Here is a 21,349-nt window from a genome sequence, read left to right as displayed (position 1 = left end):
AAAAAGCACTAAACCCAACTCTTGCTTTAGGGCAGAATTTCTCAATCTCAACATTACTGACATTTTGGGCTGAATAATTCTTTGGTGTGGGAGGCTGTCTGTGCAGTAAGGGATGTTTGGTTGTATGTCTGACTTCTACCCACTAGACGCCAGTAGCACCCCCACACACTTGAAACAACCAAAAATATTTCCAGCCATTGCTAAAGTCGGGGGCAGGGAGGCAAAATGGTCTCTGGTTGAGAACCACAATTCTAGGGCACATGAGATTAACTTTTAGGAATAAAGTACTGTTCCTTGGGGATGAACACTCCTACTGGAGCCAGAACCATCTCGGCCACTACCTGCTCCATTCCTGGCTTATCCTTGTGGTACAGCGGCCGACTTTCTATGTGCTCAGGAACCAGTCTACACCCAACCTCTGGCATATCCTCCCATGAGTGTAAAACCCTGAGGGCCAGGTGCTCATAAGACTCCACCATCTGCTCTGCAAGGAAGAGAGAAAAATAAAGATATTTGTCAGATACAGGTTCCCGTAATGGAACAGTGATGGGCTGTCAGGCACACTTTTAAATGCTCCCTTAAAGGTTAAATTTAAATGAACCGAGGCACAGGGAGAGATTAAAACTGAAAAAAGACAAAAAGGACAAAAAGAAAATGGAAAGAGATGGGGGGAGGGGATGAGAAGGAGACAGGAGGTTTAGAGAGCTGAAAGTGAGATGGGTCGACAAGAAGACCAGAGAGCAGTCAAGGTCTGAGTTAGGGGCTCCATCTGCCCCTTGAATCTGATTCCTAAAGAGCCTAAGAACTGCAAGCTTGGCTTTGAGGTACTAGAAAGGATATATTTCCTGGAGATATAAGACTGCTAACACCATAGTAGGAGAGGGCATTGTGGACCAGGGTGGTCCTGAATAAGGTAGTGAAGTTCGCACAGTATCTGTTCGTGGAGGTCTTCCCACCAACACACCTACTCATAGGGAAGATTCTCGAATTGGTTATCTTACCAAAGAAGGTGATACATAATAAAAACTACTGATAGAAAAAGTACTTGCAAAAATAACACAAAAGATGTTGGAAAAAATCAAATCTTTTTGATAAAGTTTAGAATGGCCAAATTTGACATAGGGAAGTTGAATTCAGTTTTTTTAAAAGGACACACACACACAACACACACAATCTCCCAATAGCAATAATTACAATCAGTAAAAGTTGATGGGGATAAACACATGATCTGTGAACTAAAATCTGTAAACATAATCTGTGGACATAAAGTTTAATTGGTTCTTGACCAACTGAAAGGAACATCATTTCAGATTTTTGTTGGGCAAAAAAAAAAAAAAAAAAAAAGAAAAGAAATATATGGTTTCATCATGAAATGTAGAATACTGACCAAGGAATTAAATTGGCCTAAGAGAGTATATTGTGAAAAAATATTTTTCTCAAGAGAAATTCATTAATAGGTCATTAATATCTTATCTAAATGTCAATTACTTTACATGCAAAAACCTTCAAGAGGTTCTTAGGGTCAAAATAACAAGGTGAAAGAAATTAGGCATCAAAGTGGTGGGATCACCATAACACTGTGAAAACACCCAGTGATATGTCCTTAATTTGGTGCTTTGCATCAGAAATTCTGAACCTATGTTTTGCATATTTATAGGTCTGCACTTATTGATTTGCATCAAATGGACGGGAATGTTATTACGAGAATTGTTTTGTATCATTAAGTAAAGTAAAGGTTTTTTTCTCATCCTAAATTTATGAAAGCCTCTCTGGGATCTTCCTGGTATATCCTCCTGATGCTTATATGGAAAATCTGCTTCCTGGTGCTGAAATAAGAGAGTTGTTGGTATACTATTTCTTGGGGTAATTTGGTATGTGTCCAATTATTTATTTTTATATAATATTCATTTTAAGGTTACTGCCTACCTTTGAACACGACTATCCCATTTGTGTGATATATGCTATAGAAATATCAGAAATATGCAAAAATATGTATAAGAAAGTTCAAGGTGGGGATCCCTGGGTGGCGCAGCGGTTTGGCGCCTGCCTTTGGCCCAGGGCGCGATCCTGGAGACCCGGGATCGAGTCCCACATCGGGCTCCCGGTGCATGGAGCCTGCTTCTCCCTCTGCCTGTGTCTCTGCCTCTCTCTCTCTCTCTGTGACTATCATAAATAAATAATAAAAAAAAAAGATTTAAAGAAAGTTCAAGGTGGCATCGTGTCACTACAAAAAACAATGGACAGAATGCAACTAAATGACACAACCATAAAAAGGAGTATTATCCATGACAGTCTCAAAGGACAAAGGAAAAGCATCACAATCCATTAGAAACAGAAAAGGCAGGATACAAAACTATATATGGTACACTTCCAAGTTTATGAAAATATCAGACACACACACACACAGACTGTGGAAATACACCAGCATGCAGCATGCTTATCTCCGAATTTGGGGATTCTGAGCGATTTTCTTTATCCTCCTTACTTTTCCGAAGTTCCTATCCATGAGTGTGATTAGTTTACAATAGATGGCCACTATCCCCAGCCACAAATTCCACCAGAAACAGGTATTTCGAAAGAAGAGCATGTCAGCAGGATACATTGTGGGAATTACCAGTGTCCTCCTCCATGAAGACTGTTTTTCCAGAAAAGACCTGATTTCCTATCTGTATCTTCCCAGGACAAAAGTAGGGTCCATCCAGTTTGTTGTCTTTGCAGAGCTTTGTGAGGATTTCAGTGGGTTTGGATGTGTCTCTCCAGGCGTTGTATCCTTCTCTGAAAAGAAGAAGGATGGGTAGGGCGAGGCCTGTCTTCTCCTGGGAGGACATACTCAAAGTATCTAGTAAAAAGACCACCTAAGTATGATCTGTGGTTTCCTTCAGATTTCTTGCCTTTCTATGCACTTGGGATAATATTCGTTATTTTGTTTTCTCTCTTTTCTGGTTCATACCTCTGCATCTGCATACTTGTATGAAAGGCAGGACTTCTGAGCAGCTTGACATAAAAATCCTTTGCAGATAGTTTTTGTTTGGTTGTGTTTTTTAAGATATGTACCTTAAAAAAAACTGAAGTGGCATTCACATAAATATAAAATGGACCAATTCAGTGGCATGTAGTACATTCATAATCTTGTACCACCACTACCTCTACCTAGTTCCCCAAACTTTTCATCACCCGAAAAGAAAACCCTGTCCTCATTAAGTGGTTGCTCCTTGCTTCCCCTCCCAACCTAGGCTTTGGCAGTCAGCCATCTGCATTCTGTCTGGATTTCTTTGCATGAGGTTCTTGTGTACTTTTGTTCTGTCCCTTACAGAAGAGCCATCTCTTCTGCTCCTTGGTGGTTCCACTGTCAGGAACAGAAGAGGCACCATCTTGGCCTTTGGCTTCCTTTCCTGATTTCAGAGGGAGAACAACTAATCATTCTCTGAATGGCACCTTTTCAGGTACTTGGGATTGTAAATACCTCAGGGTTTACAAGGGCCCAAAACTGAACTGGATTTCTAGGCTATCAAAATAATGATTTCGGAGGTCCCTGGGTGGCTCAGCAGTTTGGTGCCTGCCTCCAGCCCAGGACGTGATCCTGGAGACCCGGGATCGAGTCCCACGTCAGGCTCCCTGTATGGAGCCTGCTTCTCCCTCTGCCTGTGTTTCTACCTCTCTCTCTCTCTCCGTGTCTCTCATGAATAGATAAATTAAAAATTAAAAAAATAATGATTTTAAAAAATAGTTAAAAACCCTACAGAATGCTTAAGATACAAGAGTAGGTGCCACTAGCAGCTTATAAAATGACATGGATAGTGTGAAGCCAACTTCAGGGAAAAACAACATAGGAAAGATACTAAAAGGAAATAGTTAATTTTTTACATAAGTTATGTCTGGGTGGAATAATTTGAGCATAATTTTGTACTTTCAGTATTTTCTCAATTTTCTGCAATGAATATATATTATTTTACATTCAAGAAAAACATTTCTAAAATTACACCATGGAAATCTAATGAATGTTCTTATATTTTTCTGGCTGAAATTCTTAAGATTTTTCTTAAGAAAAAACACACTTAAAAAATTAAGCTCGTAGTCTGTATTTTAAAATAAAGCAGGGCAGCCTGGGTGGCCCAGTGGTTTAGCACAGCCTTCAGCCCAGGAGACCTGGGATTGAGTCCCACGTCAGGCTCCCTGCATGGAGCCTGCTTCTCCCTCTGTCTATATCTCTGCCTCTCTCTCTCTCTCATGAACGAATGAATGAATAAATAAATAAATAAATCTTAAAAATATATAAAATAAAATAAAATAATAAAATAAAATAAAGCAGAGGGGCATCTGGATGGCTCAGTCGGTTAAGTGTCTGGCTCAGGTCCTGATCTGAGGGTCCTTCATTGGGCTCCCTGCTCAGTGGTGAGTCTGCTTCTCCCTTTCCCTCTGCCTTTCCTTTTGCTCATGTGCATGCTTTCTCTTTCAATCTCTCTCTCAAATATGTGAATAAAATTTTTTGGAAAAAAATTTTTTAATGAAGTAGAGTCTAAAATTATTGTAAAGAGTGAGAGCTGGTCCATTCCTCCCTCGTGGTAAGGTAGGGATAACACCTCAATGGGTTTTGAGAGAACTGAATGAGATACAGTGTCTGGTATATCATAAGCACTCATGAATGTTCGTTACACTTAACTGGGATATTGGCATTTGTGTTCTATTATTCTTCCTCTGATATCATTCTTCACCTGCAACTCTGCCCACCAGGCCCAGCTGATTGAGTGAACATGTTGATTCAGCTCTTGACTCTTGAAGAACCTCCCCTGGGTTCTAAATCAGTGCTGCCTCCCCAGCCCCAACCACCCTCAAGGGCAGCACATGGTTTCCCCAACCAGCTCTGCTGAGGTGGAACCCCTCTGAGACATTCAAGCTGAGCTTTGGCCGGACCCAGCTGTGTCCCCCTCCCCTGCCCCTTGCAGGAAGAACTTACATCTCATACTGGCTCTGCAAGCCACAAATGGCTCGGTGTCTGCTGTAGAAACGGTTCTCCAGGTCAATCTTGGTCTCCCCAATTAGGTCATCTGTCCCGATCATGTCATGGTCGTAGATCAGGATGGAGAGCAGGGAGTCCTTTGGGAATGTGGCCTGGATCTCAAATGACCTGTGGTCCAAGGAAAAGCATTAGGAGTCCAACAATATCTGGCTATGTAGGGGACGTCTCCCCGCTTTGCTCCTAGCTAGCTTGTGGTTCATAGGAACTCACTAAATACTCAGCAACTCAGCAAATACTCAGTAGGTATTTATTTGTTTTAATGTTTCATTGAGACTTAATCAGTTTCCAATTCCACCATGAATTTCCAGCAGCCAATAATCTTCCTTTCCATGGGTCATGTCCTACAGTCTTTGTTTTGGGTGACAGCAGGATGGGCATGAAAAAAATTGGGGGTTTGGTCTCAAACAGAAATGATTTCCATTTTTAGATTTGAATCTGCAACCTCCCAGGTATAAAATGCTGGGAAAATTATTTCATCCCTCTTGACCTTGCTATGTGTAAATGGGGATCAATATATCTTTTTTATAATATACCATGGTCGTTAAATGTGATACTGTTTATACAAAGTGCACATTTAGCTTGCAGGTATTCAACTGGTACCCAATGAATTGCCATTTCTTTTCCCCTCCATTATTGCTTCATGAAGCTGAGTTTGTTTTAAATGAAAAGGCTTTTGAAGATGGAAAATTCTGAAAACAGAATCGCAGGACTGCAATGCCATCTCTGCAAAATTCTGAGACACAGGACCTTCCTCCATCTCTGCATTGCTGAGAGGCCTGGCTTCAGCTGCAGAGAGTAAGCAATAAATGTCTTCTGGAACAGGAAGGGATCTCAGGAATCACCATATCCAATCCCTTCATTTTACAGATAAGGAAATTGAAATCCAGAGAAGGGAAGTGACTTTCCTAGACCGTAAGTCAGGTCACAGTAGGGTAAGGACCAGTTCCTTGACCACTAGTTCTGAGCTCTTTCCATGATACCACACCAATGAGATGTGTTAAAAGGAAAAGCAGTGCTGTGGAATTTCCTGGAATGATGCATTATCCATGCTGATGAGGATTACAAAAGATAATTAAGGAGGGTACTTGCACTGATGAGTACTGAGTGTTGTATATAAGGGACGAATCACTGAATTCTATACCTGAAGCTAATATTGCACTGTATGTTAGCTTGCCAGATTTTAAATTAAAAGTTGGTGGAAAAGAAAAAAAGAAGTAAATCTGGAGTGAATTTAGGGAAGTGTCTTGAAAACAAAATAAAAAACACACCAGGGCTCTCCAGCTGTTCCCAACTCTGGCTGCCCTGGGACAGGTGCAGTGACCCAGTTGGTGATCGAGGGACCAAGAGGGAGTGGGAATAAAGGGAGAATGGAATGCTCATTATTTCCCTCTGTGTCCACAGGCCTGTCTGGTTTGCTGCCCTTGTGGTCAGATTCACTTAGCCCGGCTTTCACTATCCAGTGTGGCAGCCTCTGACATCCCAGCACAGCCCCCCAGTCAATTAAACCTCCCCGAGGGAGAGGCAGAGAGGCACCACAGCTCCCCTGCCTGTAACAAATGGACTGAAACACCTCTAACAGGCTGGAGATATGGCCGTGTGGGGAAGAAATCTGTATGTCTTCCATCAGATGGCATAGTATTGCCTGGAGCTCCAAGATGTAGATTCCAAACCGGGCTTAATATTCTGGAGGTGTTTCACAAGGAAGCCTCCATCCACTATCTCTGAGGTTGGCCATCACAAGGCTGCTGTCACCGAAGAAGGATTTATTAAGTGCTTAACTACTCTGGCAACTGTGACAGAAGACTCAGTTGCTTTGGCCCATCTTCCCAAGAGGAGTGTTCACAGATGAACCTCTCCTGAATTTTCACTGGAGCCATCATAAAAGAACTACCAGGAACAGTTCACCATTGTTGGACTTCCAGTCACTTAGGGAGACAGTAGGCTTATACCAACTTGGGAGTCAGTGGGATACTACCTCTAAATACAATGATGGTTGAGAAAAAGAAAGCATTGGGGTGTTTGGCGAGCTAGGTCAGTAGAGCATATGACTCTTGATCTTGGGATTGTGAGTTTGAGCCCCATGTTGAATGTAGAGATTACTTTAAAAAAGAGAAAGAATGCATCATGAAATGATTAAAATTGAGCCTTGTTGAAACACTCAGTACCTCTAAGATTCAGAGCCAAGATGTCCCATTGTTTCTTTGTTCATTCATTCATTCTTTTATGTATTCTTTTGTTTATATGACATTTATTATATACATTTTCTGTGTGCCATATAACATCTATTATACATTTTCTGTGTGCCAGGTGCTGTGAATTAAGAAAATGAGGAAATGCCAAAGTCTGTGGACATATACCACCTCAAGATGATGCAGAGTGACAGGGGCCTATTAAATCTGCCTGGAAATTGACAGGTTTGTTTATCCATTTTTTCATTCATTCACTCTACAAATACTTGCTGAGCATCTTTCTGCTCTGTGCCAGGCCTTGTTGTAGGTTCTGAGGATGCAGCATTGGACATACTAGACCAAGTCCCTGCTCAAAGGGAGCTTAGCTTCTTGTGGGGAGATGAGAGACAGCCAATAAACAAAGAAATGTATCAATTTATGTCAGAAGCAAGGAGGAGTAATAGCAGGCAAGGTTCCAGGACATCAGGGACATCCTCATACAATGATGTCTCAGAGAGGGATTCCCCAGACCCCTGCTCGGGGACTGGAGCCCTCTACTTTGCCTACTAGAACATGAAGGATTGAGCCAGCAAATTCTGTCCCTGAGTAACAATTAAAAACACATTGAAGAAAAAAAAAAACACATTGAAGAAAGCATCTACATACGGAAGGCTTCTAGCAGAAGCTCTACGATGCTAGAAGCTGGAGGGAATATTCCATCATCCTCTTCTTTTGTTTACCATAGCCATACAGGAGGTAATAAAACCAGTCTAACTCATGGCACTGCGGTGGAAGTACCTAATAAAAAGTGACTACAAAGCACTTGGCAAAATGAAGTGCCGGTTACATAAATGGCAAGCAATAATAAAGGTCATCTCTGGATCAGGGAAGCAAGGGTAAGTCTCCCTGGCACCATTGTTTTAATCATTCTCATTAATCTGAACAGGCAAGATCACTTATTGCTTCATTTCCCTCGGAGCTATAAAGTGTTAAGAGGTTCATTCTGATCAAATGTCAGAGGGTCCACAGTGATCACGAAAGTGTAAATGAATTTAAATGAGGCTGATGGAGAGTTCCTCTCATATGCTTCTTGTTACTCCAGAAAAAAAAAAAGAAATTAAATACATTTAGGACATCTCCATTGCTAAAATGGTTATCATGGGGGGAGAGGGAGGAAGTGAATGTGTTCTGAGTGTCAACTACATGCTTGCATAGACCATGTGCCAAGTGCTGTGTGTTTACTCTTTTAAAGGCCACTGAGAGTCAAGGGTTATTATTGTTTGGTAGAAAAACTGGGATCAGAGCCATTAAGCCACCTTCATAGAGCTACACAGCTTACTTGTAGCAGAACGTAACCCATGTTTAACAGACTCCAAAGTCAACAGCTACCACGTACACAACCCCAAGCAGGGAACACAAATGCGTTAGAGGACCAGGGGGGCCCACAAGGTTGCTGTGAGCTGGTTGCTGCACAAATGCAATGTGCGTTGAAACACTCTGCAAAACACAAGCAGAGGACACAATTCAATTTGTTTACTTCAGGGGTGGCCTCAAATGAGCTGCAAAATGATCTGATGGAAAAACCCCTTTGATGGGAGACAAAAGACCAAAGGTATGGCCCCTTCTTCCCCAATCATGAGCTAGTGAACTTAAATAAGTTTCTCAACCTCTCTGGGTGGCACCTGCCTTGTTTATAAGAAGGAAATCTCTCTGTTCAAAGGCAGGAGGCTGAAGATGACTATTTTAAATTTAAGACCTAAGAAAATCATTCTTGGAAAACTATGGGCATGAAAATCACCATGTACCACCAAATTCCTGAAGGGACCAAGGAAAGAACTTAGCGCTTCTCCATGAAGGTTAATTTTGCTTAGTTTTTGGTTTTTTAAGATGTTATGTATTTATTTGAGAGAGAGTGAGCAAGTGGGGGGAGTGGCAAAGCCAGAAGCAGTCTCCCTGCTGAGCAGGAAGCCTGACACAGGGCTTGATCCCAGGATTCTGAGATCATGACCCAAGGTGAAGGCAGGCCTGTGGCCAGCTGAGCCACCCAGGTGCTCTCCACGAAGGTTTGATTGGCTATTACCACAGGCAGAGTCCAGCTCTTAACTTTCTGCCACATTCACTCGGACACACACGCACATACACCAGCCCCTCCATGGAAACACAGCAGGAGCAAACACACACAGGACAGCATCTCATGACCCACATGGCCACTGACCTTCCAAATACTGGGTTCAGTTGTTTGGGGATGTATTTGTCCCGGTCTTTGATTTCCGTTTGGCCAAGCTTGACCACAATGTAGGGATCTGCTTTGCCATCCGGATCAGCAGGGCTGAGATTAAATGCCTGGAGAGGAGAAAGAAAATCCTTTTGGTCCAGTGGTTCCCAACATTGGCTGCACACTCAGATCACCTGTGATTTAAAAATATATATGGATGCCTGAGTTCCATCCCCAGATTCAAATTTAAATTGGCCCTGAGCTTTGGGACTTTTAGAAGCTCCCTAGATGATTCCATGGTGCAGCCAAGGTTAAGAACCACCCCTTCAGCCTGTCCATTTTGATGCTGAAAGAAAAGTTATCATCTTAGGTTGAACTTTCTCTGAAGTCATGTCCTCAGGGAAAAGCAGCACTTGGCACAGAGTAGTGAGCACTGAGATGGACATGAGCCAGAAGGCATGACTTTGGATTCTAGTCCTATGTCTTATGTGATCTGGGGCATGCCGTGTCCCCTCTCTGAGATCTATCTGTAAAATCATGGGGTGGGGGACCTGAAAGCCTATCCCACACCTGTTGGGCTCTGAATCCATGACTCCATCAGGCTGGCATTTAGCACTGGCCACCTGAGTAATGGTCTGTGTCTCAGCTGAGTTCTGCTTCCAGAGAACCTGGCTTAACCCACCCCAAAGACAGGCTTTCTAGGTGATGTACCAGGTAGGGGGCTGGTGAGGAATGATAAGACAGAGAAACTGCAGAAATGACAGCTGGGTAAGAAACTATGCTATTTTTAATATTCTGTCCTCCAAATGGAATTCATAAGCACACAAGGCTCTGTTTTTAAGGATGCTCATCAGATCATTGTTTAATAGCAAATTTGTAAATAACCTGTCAATTACTTAGAAACTGAATCCAAAAGATCCTTTCCCCATTTGTTCTCATCTCATCACTCAGTTTTTTAAAAACTTTTATGCATTTATTCATGAGAGACACAGAGAGAGGCAGAGACAAAGGCAGAGGGAGAAGCTGGCTCCCTTTGAGGAGCCTGATGTGGGACTCAATCCCAGGACCCCAGGATCATGACCTGAGCCAAAGGCAGATGCTCAACCACTGAGCCCCCCAGGCATCCTTCATCCCTCAATTTTAATCCCTGACATAGCAGTTATCTCTGACATTCATCTCATTGAACTGTTCCTCTGCTTATTTTTGTCCTTTCTTGATCTCCACATCACCCCTGGTTAGTATGGGATCCCCATCAGAGCAAGAGTGCTGTCTATCTTATTCATTACATTATCTCCAGACCTAGAACAGGGTCTTCTTGATATTTGTTGAACAAATGAATAAATGGGTACTACATTAATTCAATAAAACACTAGGTGTCTACTACAAAGAAGGGAACACCCATATGTATTGACCTGGAAAATGTCCAAGTTATACTAAGTAAGAAAAAAAGAGATCAATATATAATGCATGAAGCAGGATTCATTAAATAACTACTTAGATGTAGTTGTAGACAAGTGTAAATACAGTTGACTCTTGAAAACATGGGTTTCAACTGTGCAGGTCCCCTTCTATATGTTTTTCTTTCAATAAATACGATACAGTACTATAAATGTATTTTCCTTAGGATTTTCTTAATAACATTTTCTGTTCTCCAGCTTATTTTACTAAGAACACAGTGTATAATACATATAATACAGCAAATATGTGTTAATCAACTGGGTATGATATCAGTAAGGCTTCAAATCAACAGTAAGCTAGTAATAGTTAAGTTTGGGGGGAGTCAAACGTTAGACATGGACTTTCAACTGAGGGGGAGTTGACACTGCTCACCCCCACATCATGGTTCAATAGTCAACTATAGATATGGATGTATGTATACATTCTTAAGAAAAATGAGTCATTTCTGGGGATAGAATTGTAGAGGCAGGGAGATTTTATTTCTTTCTTGGAACAACTCTTAAGTAGTAGTATTTTTTTTTACATTTTTGGATGTTTTATTAAATTAAAAGATTTTTAAAAATAACTTATTATTTAGTCAATTGGTTACATCTTAGCATGAGAGAGCAAATCACACAATCACTATTACTGGAAATGTCGATGCAAGGTGCCACCTGTCCCTAATCACAGGGAGCCTATCCTCTCCACAACCAGGGCTGCCACCCACTGAATCTTTGTTTGTTGGAGCAGTCCTCCCACCTCCCCCACTTCCTGAGCAGGAGCGCAATTTGTATTCCTGGCCTTTGTGGAAAGGATCCCAGACACATCAAAGTGTGTTGTAGATATTTGCTGAATGAACAAATAAATAGTAGTTGTCTCCAACCTCCTTCCTGCTGTTCATACCCTCTATTTCTGGGTTCCTTTAAACTATGTCCCAAAGAGCCATAGTTCTGCAAGGTTTTATGTAGATGGGGGGAGAAAGGTATGGGCAAGAAGTTTAGAAAATGCTGTTAAAGATTACACAGTTAAATAGGTTTCTTTGCTTCTGGACTTCTCACACCATGAATGTGCTAAAGAGCTTTGTGAATCCCAGAGGCTAGTAAAGGGAAAAAATATTATATGCACTATTTCTCAAATGTATTTGAACACATGGTCCACTTCCTGAGGAATGCCTATTAAAGGTCTCTCCCATGACATGAGTGACCTCTTGGACAAAATTTTGAAAAAGGTAGTCTAAACTATCCTGTGGTTGGGTAGGGTTTTTTAAAGGTTTATTTCTTTAGTTGAGAGAGAGAAAATGGAGAGAGCACACAATGGGGTGGGACAGAAGGAGAAGGAGAGAGAATCTTAAGCAGACTCGATGCAGAGTGTGGAGCCCGATGCAGGGCTCGATCCCATAACCCTGAGATCACAATCCTAAGATCATGACCTGAGCCAAAAACTAAGAGTGGGATGCTTAACGGACTGTACCACCCAAGTGCCCTGAGTGGGTGTTTAATATAGGTTACCCGGAACTGCCAGTGATTCTTTATAAGCACTAGTAATCTTTCCAACTAGATGGCCACTTTCTTGAGGGCAGAAACTGCTTTTTTTCATCATCACATCCCTGGTGATTATAACATGCCAGGACCATGGTGGTAGGGGCGATGCTGCTGCTCAGGACACATGGGAATTGCATCATGGAATGGGAACATTTTAATTTTCCCTGAGTATTAAAGAATAATTCATCTTTGCTTTATGCTTCATTTATGTTTCTAAAAAATGATATAGGCAATTTAAACAAGGAATTTTGTATAAAATAAGATTACTGAAATCAAATAGGATATGAAAATCAACTCCAAGGGCAGTATCCTGAGAACAAATACATGAACCATAAAGGTTTGGCAGGTATTTGCTTTGGCTGAACATCAAATTTGGCCACAAGCTTCCAAGCAATCAGGCCAAAAAGTTTCATAATTAAAGTGTAGTGCTCTCAACCAAGTATCAGACTCTTAACTATAGAGAAAAAGCAGATAGTTACCAGAGTGCAGGTGGGTGGAGGGATGGGGGAAATAGGTGATTGGGATTAAGGATGCACTTGTTGTGGGGCACCTGAGTGGCTCAGTGGTTGAGCATCTGCCTTTGGTTCAGGTCATGATCCTGGGGTCCTGGCCTCGAGTCCCACATCAGGCTCCCCACGGGGAGCCTGCTTCTCCCTCTGCTTATGTCTCTTCCTCTCTCTCTGTGTCTTTCATGAATAAATAAAATATTTTTAAAAAAAGGATGCACCTGTTGTGATGAGCACCTGGTGATGTATGGAAGTGTTGAATCACTATGTTGTGCACCTGAAACAATATTATACTCTATGGTAACTAACTGGAATTGAAACAAAAACTTATTCCATTGTATACATAAACCACATCTTCTTTATCCATTCATCTTTCTCAGCCATTAGAAACGACAAATACCCACCATTTGCTTCAACGTGGATGGAACTGGAGGGTATTATGCTGAGTGAAGTAAGTCAATTGGAGAAGGACAAACAGTGTATGTTCTCATTCATTTGGGGAATATAAATAATAGTGAAAGGGAATATAAGGGAAGGGAGAAGAAATGTGTGGGAAATATCAGAAAGGGAGACAGAACATAAAGACTCCTAACTCTGGGAAACGAACTAGGGGTGGTGGAAGGGGAGGAGGGCGGGGGGTGGGGGTGAATGGGTGACGGGCACTGAGAGGGACACTTGACGGGATGAGCACTGGGTGTTATTCTGTATGTTGGTAAATTGAACACCAGTAAAAAATTAATTTAGTAAAAAAAAGAAAGAAAGAATGCCATTTGCAACTACATGGATGGAGGTAGAGTATATAATGCTAAGTTAAATAAGTCAGAGAATATATAGTCAGAGAACAATACCTACTGATTTTACATATATTTGGAATTTAAGAATCAAAATATATGAACATATGGGTAGGGGGGAAGGGGAGAGGGAAATAAAACACAAGAGGCTCTTAACCATAGAGAATAGAGGGCTGAAGGACAGAGGTGGGTGGGGGGATAGGCTAGATGGGTGAAAGATGTTGAGGTGGGCACTTATTGTGATAAACACTGGCTGTTGTATGTAAGTGATGAATCATTGAATTCTACTCCAGAAACCAGTTGTTTACTGTATACTCACTAGGTAAAATGTAAATTAAATAAACAAATAAATTAATAAAAAAAGAAACAAAAACTTAAAAAAAAGAGAAAAAAGTGTAGTGCTCTCATCAGAAAGTAGGAAGCTTAGAACAAAAGCAAGATTTTTCTTGGAAATACATTTGAAATGAAATTTCTGACTGTGACAATGCAGAGGCAGAGCCACGGGGGAGGATTTCACAGTGATCCTTGCCCTGTTCTGCCCTGGTTTTGCTCTTTTGCCAGTGAGCTTCCTGCTCTAGTCCTATTTGGTTTTCTTTCCAGCTATCAGGCAACCACAAGACAGCAAATGAAGCTACCCAGAGCAGTCTAATATGCCTGGGAAGTATTTTTCTTAAGTGAAAAGCCAGCAAATGTGCATGTTATCAACCAAACTTCATACCTCCTGCTATGGACTGCAGTGTGCATTTTCAGAATTCTATGTCTAAGCCCTAATTGACTATATTTGGAGACAAGGCTTTTAGGGTGCTAGTTTAAGGTTAAATGAGGTCATAAGGGTGATGCCTTAATCCAAAAGGACTGGTGTCCTTATAAGAAGAGGAAGAGGGGATCCCCAGGTGGCTCAGGGGTTTAGCGCCTGCCTTCGGCCCAGGGCATGATCTTGGGGTCCTGGGATCAAGTCCCACATCAGGCTTTCTGCATGGAGCCTGCTTCTCCCTCTGTCTGTGTCTCTGACTCTCTCTCTATGTCTCTCATGAATAAATAAATAAAATCTTAAAAAAAATAAGAGGAAGAGACACAAGCTTTCCCCCTCCCTGTCTCTCTCTCTCTCTCTCTCTCTCTCTTTCTCTTCTGTTCATTCACACACTCTTGGTGTGTGTGTGTGTGTACAAGTGCATGTGTGCTCACAGAGAAAAGGCCATGTGAGTACATGGTAAGAAGGTGGTCACTGACAAGACAGGAAGAGGGGCCTCACCAGAAACCAACTCAGCTGGCACCTGGATCATGGACTTCCAGCCTCCAGAACAGAGAGGAAATACAAGTCTGTTGTTTATGTCACCCAGATTAAACAACCTGAGTAGACCAAGACAATTCCTCAGAGAAAACAAGGATGGCTTACCGCAACAATGTACACCCTAATCAGGACTTTGACCGGGTGGTTGGGTGGAACCCCTTGCTGGATTCTCAGCTGCCCACCGTCCTCAATGCCAGAATCCTGGGGGCTTTTGTAGATGCAGAAGGAGCCCTAGAACCACAAAGTACAACCCAGTGAAACAAGACAGTCATACGCTCTACCAAAAGCCAGGGAGGGCATAGTGCTAGGAAACTGATCATAGCCTGGGACCCAGCAGGACTTGGCACTACCCTTGTGGCACTACCCTTGTGTCTGGGTGTCCTCAGGCAGTTCACATAACTTGCTTGCATCTGAGCTTCTTTACGGTGTGTCCGTGAATCTGTGTTGGTACAGTAACAGCCTCCTCACAGGGCTGTTAGGGGAGGATGTAGATAGGAGCATCAGATGGGATACTGAGTACCTTTAATACACAGGAAGCTGAGCTGGTGCTTTTTCCCCAGTATCTCCTTCTAGCCTGACTGCAGTATTCCTATTTTCAGATGCTGCCTGTGAGTCTCAGGGAGGTCAAGTACAAGATCAGGAAGCTAGTTAGTATTACAATATCATTGAGTGGTGAATTTCAGTCCTTGTGCTATTTCCAACACACTGCCCTGCACCAATGGCCCAGCGCACAGTTCAGAGTCAAGTGCCAACTACTGCTTTGTGATGCTGACACCACGACTCTGCCGGAATGAAGGGTTACTGTTGTTTGATTAGTTTAATCATCCAATAGGTAGGTCTGTACAGATAAGATCATATATTTCGAAGGTCAGAGATGGCAGACGCAAATTAAAATTCAGTGATCCTTTTAGGTAACAACTCTGTCTCCTTATATCCCATCAGACTGAGTTCCAACCCACTTCACTGGCCACAAACCATATATCTCAAAAGACCAGGGCTATGCCTTGTGGGGTTCTAGAGAGGCTCTTGTGTAAAGACTAGGGAATTTTCTTATATACATCCTACACTACAATCTCATTAATGGAATTGAGTCATATCTGGCATTTACAGACCAGAGGGCCAAATAAAAGAGTTAACTTTGGAACTTGCCTTAAACTTCCCTATGACTCGGTCCCCATCGAGGCCATGGTCATCCTCTGTAGACTTGCCTCTGAAGAGCTCAAAGGTTTTCACCCAGTCTTCAAAATTGTTGAATTCACTCTCGAGATCACCATCGTATATCTTTAGGGAAAAAAGAGAAGAGAGTGCTCAAAGGAAGGAAGGACCAAGAAGAATGCCAAGATTCTCAAAACCAGCCTTGATATATGCCCATCGGAAAAATCTAAGAGGCATGGTTCATTTATTTTTAGCAAAATAAGGAATATGATTGACTCAGTACCTCTAGAACTAGCTACCACTTGGAAATGTATAAAGTCTTTTGGATAAACTTTGAAGTTCCAAGAAGTATAGTTAAACCAAAATTAATATATATATATATATGATTATAGCTATGAGGAAACTTTTTATAGCAATTGATATCATTTGGTTGTTGGATCCAATCTATAATATTCTGAGAACATTCAAATCAATAAATGTCCATTAAGCATTTAATTTTTAACACATATGAAATGATGGATAATTTATTTTTATTATCATGCATGTAGACATGAATTTTCCAAGTGCATAGTTATATATGTATATATACTTGAGAAATGCAAAATCGAATTGAGTTTCAGGTTTGGTAATATAATTAAATCACTTATGCAAATTTCCTATCAAAATTACTTATCTAAATTTCTTATATGTAAGTTTCATAATCTCAATTTTCATACCCATAAATATGCCTCTAGCTAATAGCCTCTGACTAATGTTAAGATTGTGTGATGGAGCTGACTTCAGTGAGAGTTCAAACTCCAACTATTTTGGGGACACCTGGGTGGCTTTGTCAGTTAAGTAGCCAGCTCTTGATTTTGGCTCAAGTCATGATCTCAGGTCCTGGGATGAAACCTAGAGTTGGGCTCCACATTCAGCTGGGAGTCTGCCTGAGGATTCTCTTTCCCTCTGTCCCTCCCTGCACTCATGTTCTCTCTTAAAAATAAATAAATATATCTTGTTTAAAAAAGCAAAACTCCTGCTATTTTGACCATATTTTGAGATGCTGAGGACAAATTCTGAGAGGTGAGCCAAGGGGAACTCATCCACTGCAAATTACCTTGCTGGATCCAGGCTAACCAATGTAAGCTCTGCCCCTTCTCAGTATGAGGACATGGAAAATAGAAAGTTAGCAAGCTTCATTGTCTGGGCCTGCATGCTTGTTAAGGTTCATTTCTCTGCATCAATGATCATAATGAAGACAAAGTAAGTTCGTTCAGACAGAGGCATTACTGTCTGTCTGAGGGTTGACTGAGGCACTAATAGAATCTGCCTCCAGAACTTCCCACCCCATCCATTGTCAAGATGGCCATGTCCACACACCTGTAAGACAGCCAGGTTGGGGATTTCATCTTCTTTGGGTTTCTTCTTGAGCATCTTGTCCTTCTTCTTCTTTGGCCCATCTTCTATATTTACCACCACCTCATCTGGTTTCCCCTCTGTGGATAGTGGAAACTGTTAGACTTCTCAGTGTCATTCAGATGAGAAGAAACAAAGTCAAGCTCCTTGTTTCCCTCTGTTCCATCACATGTTAGGACTTTTATTTTCAAAAAGAAATAGTAACACTTCCCCACAGGGTTGCTACATACAGCCCTGTATAGTCTGTGTGCTGCAGGATGGTAGGAGATGCAGCTCACAGAGCAATGCAATGACAGCAGATCCCCAGGGCCAGGCAATGTGCTAGCCTGTCCTGGGATATGTAAGAATTCATTAAACTAGGCACAGAGATGGAAGGAAGGAAGTTGCCTTGTCATCCAACTAGCCAAGAACAGACCCAAGATGGACAGACTCTGAAGCTGTTAGTTACATTTCCTCTTGGATATGCTTAGGGACTTGAGATTCATCTAGTTCAGCAAACTGAGGCTCAGATATGTTAAGGGTCTCGCACCAATTCACAAATGTAGTTAGAGAGATTGCTTAGGAGTTTTCCAGCAGCCTCTAGGAAAATGCCATCTGAGACAGACCTCTAGCTCTGCTCATTTCCAGCTATGTAAACTTGAGGTAACTACTCAGTCTCTTTGTACCTCTGTTTCACCATCTGCAAAGTGAAGGAAGATACTGTTGCTAATGTCATGGGACTGGTTTTGGGATTAAGTCTGCCAATTAGGAGTGATCCAAGGAACTGAGTGCCTGGTTCTGGTTTTCCTACTTCTCACCTGAAACAGTACCGGCCACTAGTGGTCACTGTTGATTTTAGGTCAAGACCTACCGTTGGCCTGAATTGAGTTTGTGGTCACTTCAAATCCCTGGCCTCTTCCATTTGAACTTCTGCCAAGCCAGATCTACCTAATCTTATAAATCAAGTCAGGAACCTAAAATCCAGGTCACCCAAATTAAAGTTCACCACCCTGGATCTGGGCCATCATGCCATCTTCCTCCTGCTTTTGCTCTGCTCTTTCTACATTAGGCCATGAGCCAGAGGGGCAGTTCCAGCATTGAACTGGGTTCAGGAGACCTGGGATCTGGTCCCAGTCCAGCTTAAATCATCTATGTGATCTTTTTAGAATGTTGTCATGTTCGTGATATTGTTTCTCACATGGGAAATGAGGGAGCGGAGACCTAGCGTGCCTCCCACCACTTCCTTTTAGTATTTTCTCTGCCAAATGGTCTGTTTCCATGCCCAAATAACTTACCTTCATTGCTTCTTTTCTCCTTGGAATTGCTCTCTTTTTCCTTGGAGAAAAGAGGGAGATAAGATTATTGACCCTACTATGCCTCATATATGAGTCCTGACAGCCAATAGTCCCAATTCCATTATCTCAGGCTTCGTCATTCTTGGAGATGCCATTTTAAAACACTGCATACTGTGCCCAGAAAGCCCCCAAGTGAAGCCTTGCTGATTGACCAGGGACTATCAGCAAAATTCCTGGCCCTACAGAAGAGGCGCCCATGTGTCCAAGAAAAGTGTCAGCAAGCAGCAGACTTCCCTGCCCTGTGTGCACAGCCCCCTCTTGGCCACTACCTCTCTCCCTTATTTTCCCACCTCCCCAGAGCATCACCTAGTTGGCACCTTGAGTTCTATCTGCTGTCATGAAAGGTCATTGGATCTTTGGTTTGGTCCCAGGGACTGGGAGGTTAGAAGAGCAAGGGGAAAGAGCTGAACCATCACTAGGAATGGAAGTGTCCACTGCAGCAACAGGAGGGAGTTTGGAGGCAGATATCACTGTTAGGTTTGTTTCTTTAACTATATGTCAATATTCATGGCTATTCCTAGATGAAGAAACTATGCTCTTTCCAAATGAAATAATCAGAAGAGTTTCTATTCAATTGAATGTGATAACATACAACTAATTTTCCTTTCCTTGTTTTACTCGAGGATGAGAAGTTTTACTAATTTCAACCACTGAGCTTTTGCCTGAATCTCTTGACCCAATTTCCAGTGGGTCTCCAGTTTTATAACTCAATCCTTTTTTTGTTTCATGTGCATGAGGCCCTGCTCTGGCAACCTGTTGATAACTCCCATTTGCTAAGGCCAACTCCTCTGCCTTTACTTTGATAGCTTCCCGTACAAACTTAAAATCCTGCTGGAGACCTGGGGCCCTTCAATCTCGATATCTCCAGGTACACCTGAAGCCCTCATTGTTATGCCCATCTATCCAGATACACCTTTTCTCATGGATGGACCTTTCTGTGTCTGACTGGGGGGCAGATCTCTATGATGCTATGCTGAACTGAACATCCTTCCAGCACTTACAACAGAGCCATGTCCTAGTGTCAGCTCTAGCCAGAGGGTGAGGATTTTGCAATTCTGGATCCCTGGTCCTTCCAGGATTTGAATCTTTCTGCAGTTAACAGAACAGCACCTGAGAAGGGCCTACCTATAGTAGAATCTAGAAGGGGATAATGTGAGATGGGAGGTGGTGTTGTGAAAGGTGCTGTGTTTTCTTATCAAATCCCTTGGCTGTCATAGCCAGGAAAGACTCTACCTTCTGTGCTTTCTTGAGGGAGGCATAATATTTGGACCACCAGTCAATGACGTTTTCAGCAGATTCATCTGCTATGGTTCTCTTTTTCTTTTTGGTTGACCTTCGAGTAGGTTTCCTGGCATCCTGGCAAGGGATGAGAGATGCATTATTAGTGAGGCCTCATGGATCTGCCTGCTGGTGTCTGGCTGGTTTCCTGAGGAAGGGAACACATAGATCTTTGGAAGCAGATAAGGGTATGCGCAGCTTTTGTAGCTGCAGCTCTCTGTATCATTTCAATAAATGACATGTTAGTCATCCATCCACCCATTCACTCATTTATTCAGCAAATATTTATTATTATTTAAACACACAGATGTGAGATATTGTGCCTGACACTGGGGATGTAAGGGGAATGAGAAACAATCCCTGCATTTGGGAAGGTTAGTTCAGTAGAGAAGATAGGCAGGCTGCATGATACAGTGTGCTTTGGCAGACAAGGCATTAGTTGACAAACAATTAATATAAATTTTGTAATTCTCAGTTTCCTCAAGTGGGGGCAATCATATCTTCCTACTTCACTGTTGCAGGATTAAGTGATGTAATGTAGACAATTTCCTTTTAGCATCATTTCTGATTTGAATGGGTACAAATCAATGACACCAACAACATAAGGGATGGAGAGACAAGAGTGGCAATGATACATGGACAACAGAGAGGAGGCATTTTGGGAGAAGACAGTGGTCCCATGACAGACTCATCATCTGTCTGCTCTTAGACATCTCTGGAGTAGCTACAATGTGTCAGGCACTCTATTAAGAACAGGACATACAGAGATCTTTAAAAAATCATCTGTGATCTGATGGGGCTCACAATTTTATGGTGGTAACATACACTTAAACTGGGAATTCTAACATGAAGTGGCAAATTCACTGCTGGCAGGATGCAGAGAACCCCTTGAGCCATGGAGGGTCTCACTGAGCATACATAACATAGGAGCAGCCTGAGCAAATATCCATTAATCTGTCTAACTCAGAGGGCACCTGGGTGGCCCAGTTGGTTAACAGTCTATCTTTAGCTCAGGTCCTGATCTCAGGGTCCTGGGATCAAGCCCCATGTCTTGTGCTCCTTGCTCAGTGAGGAGTCTGCTTCTCCCTCTGTCCCTCCCTATCACTCCTGCTCTCTCTATCTCTTAAATAAACAACAACAACAAAAAAAACTCTGTCTTACTCCACTTTTTATTTCAGCCTTTACCATGTGCTGGGTAGGCAATCCCTCAGGACTTTTAAA

General features: G+C 42.2%; 1 protein-coding gene across 1 annotated transcript in view; it reads right to left on the bottom strand.

Annotated features, from left to right (window-relative positions):
• FER1L6 (fer-1 like family member 6) overlaps nucleotides 1-21,349 on the bottom strand; it is a 115,496-nt gene that overhangs the window by 23,267 nt on the left and 70,880 nt on the right. The window contains exons 26-34 of the mRNA XM_055314259.1: nucleotides 20,084-20,206; nucleotides 18,791-18,830; nucleotides 17,481-17,596; nucleotides 16,116-16,247; nucleotides 15,072-15,197; nucleotides 9,401-9,528; nucleotides 4,955-5,125; nucleotides 2,615-2,775; nucleotides 342-484 (exon numbers count right to left, since the gene is read on the bottom strand). Coding sequence (XP_055170234.1) covers nucleotides 342-484; nucleotides 2,615-2,775; nucleotides 4,955-5,125; nucleotides 9,401-9,528; nucleotides 15,072-15,197; nucleotides 16,116-16,247; nucleotides 17,481-17,596; nucleotides 18,791-18,830; nucleotides 20,084-20,206 — 1,140 coding nt within the window. The remainder of the gene's footprint in view (nucleotides 1-341; nucleotides 485-2,614; nucleotides 2,776-4,954; nucleotides 5,126-9,400; nucleotides 9,529-15,071; nucleotides 15,198-16,115; nucleotides 16,248-17,480; nucleotides 17,597-18,790; nucleotides 18,831-20,083; nucleotides 20,207-21,349) is intronic.

The sequence above is a fragment of the Nyctereutes procyonoides genome, unplaced genomic scaffold (genome assembly GCF_905146905.1).
Source record: "Nyctereutes procyonoides isolate TBG_1078 unplaced genomic scaffold, NYPRO_anot_genome, whole genome shotgun sequence".
In the NCBI taxonomy this organism is placed as follows: Eukaryota; Metazoa; Chordata; class Mammalia; order Carnivora; family Canidae; genus Nyctereutes; species Nyctereutes procyonoides.
This window is presented reverse-complemented; position numbering and strand designations above follow the sequence as displayed.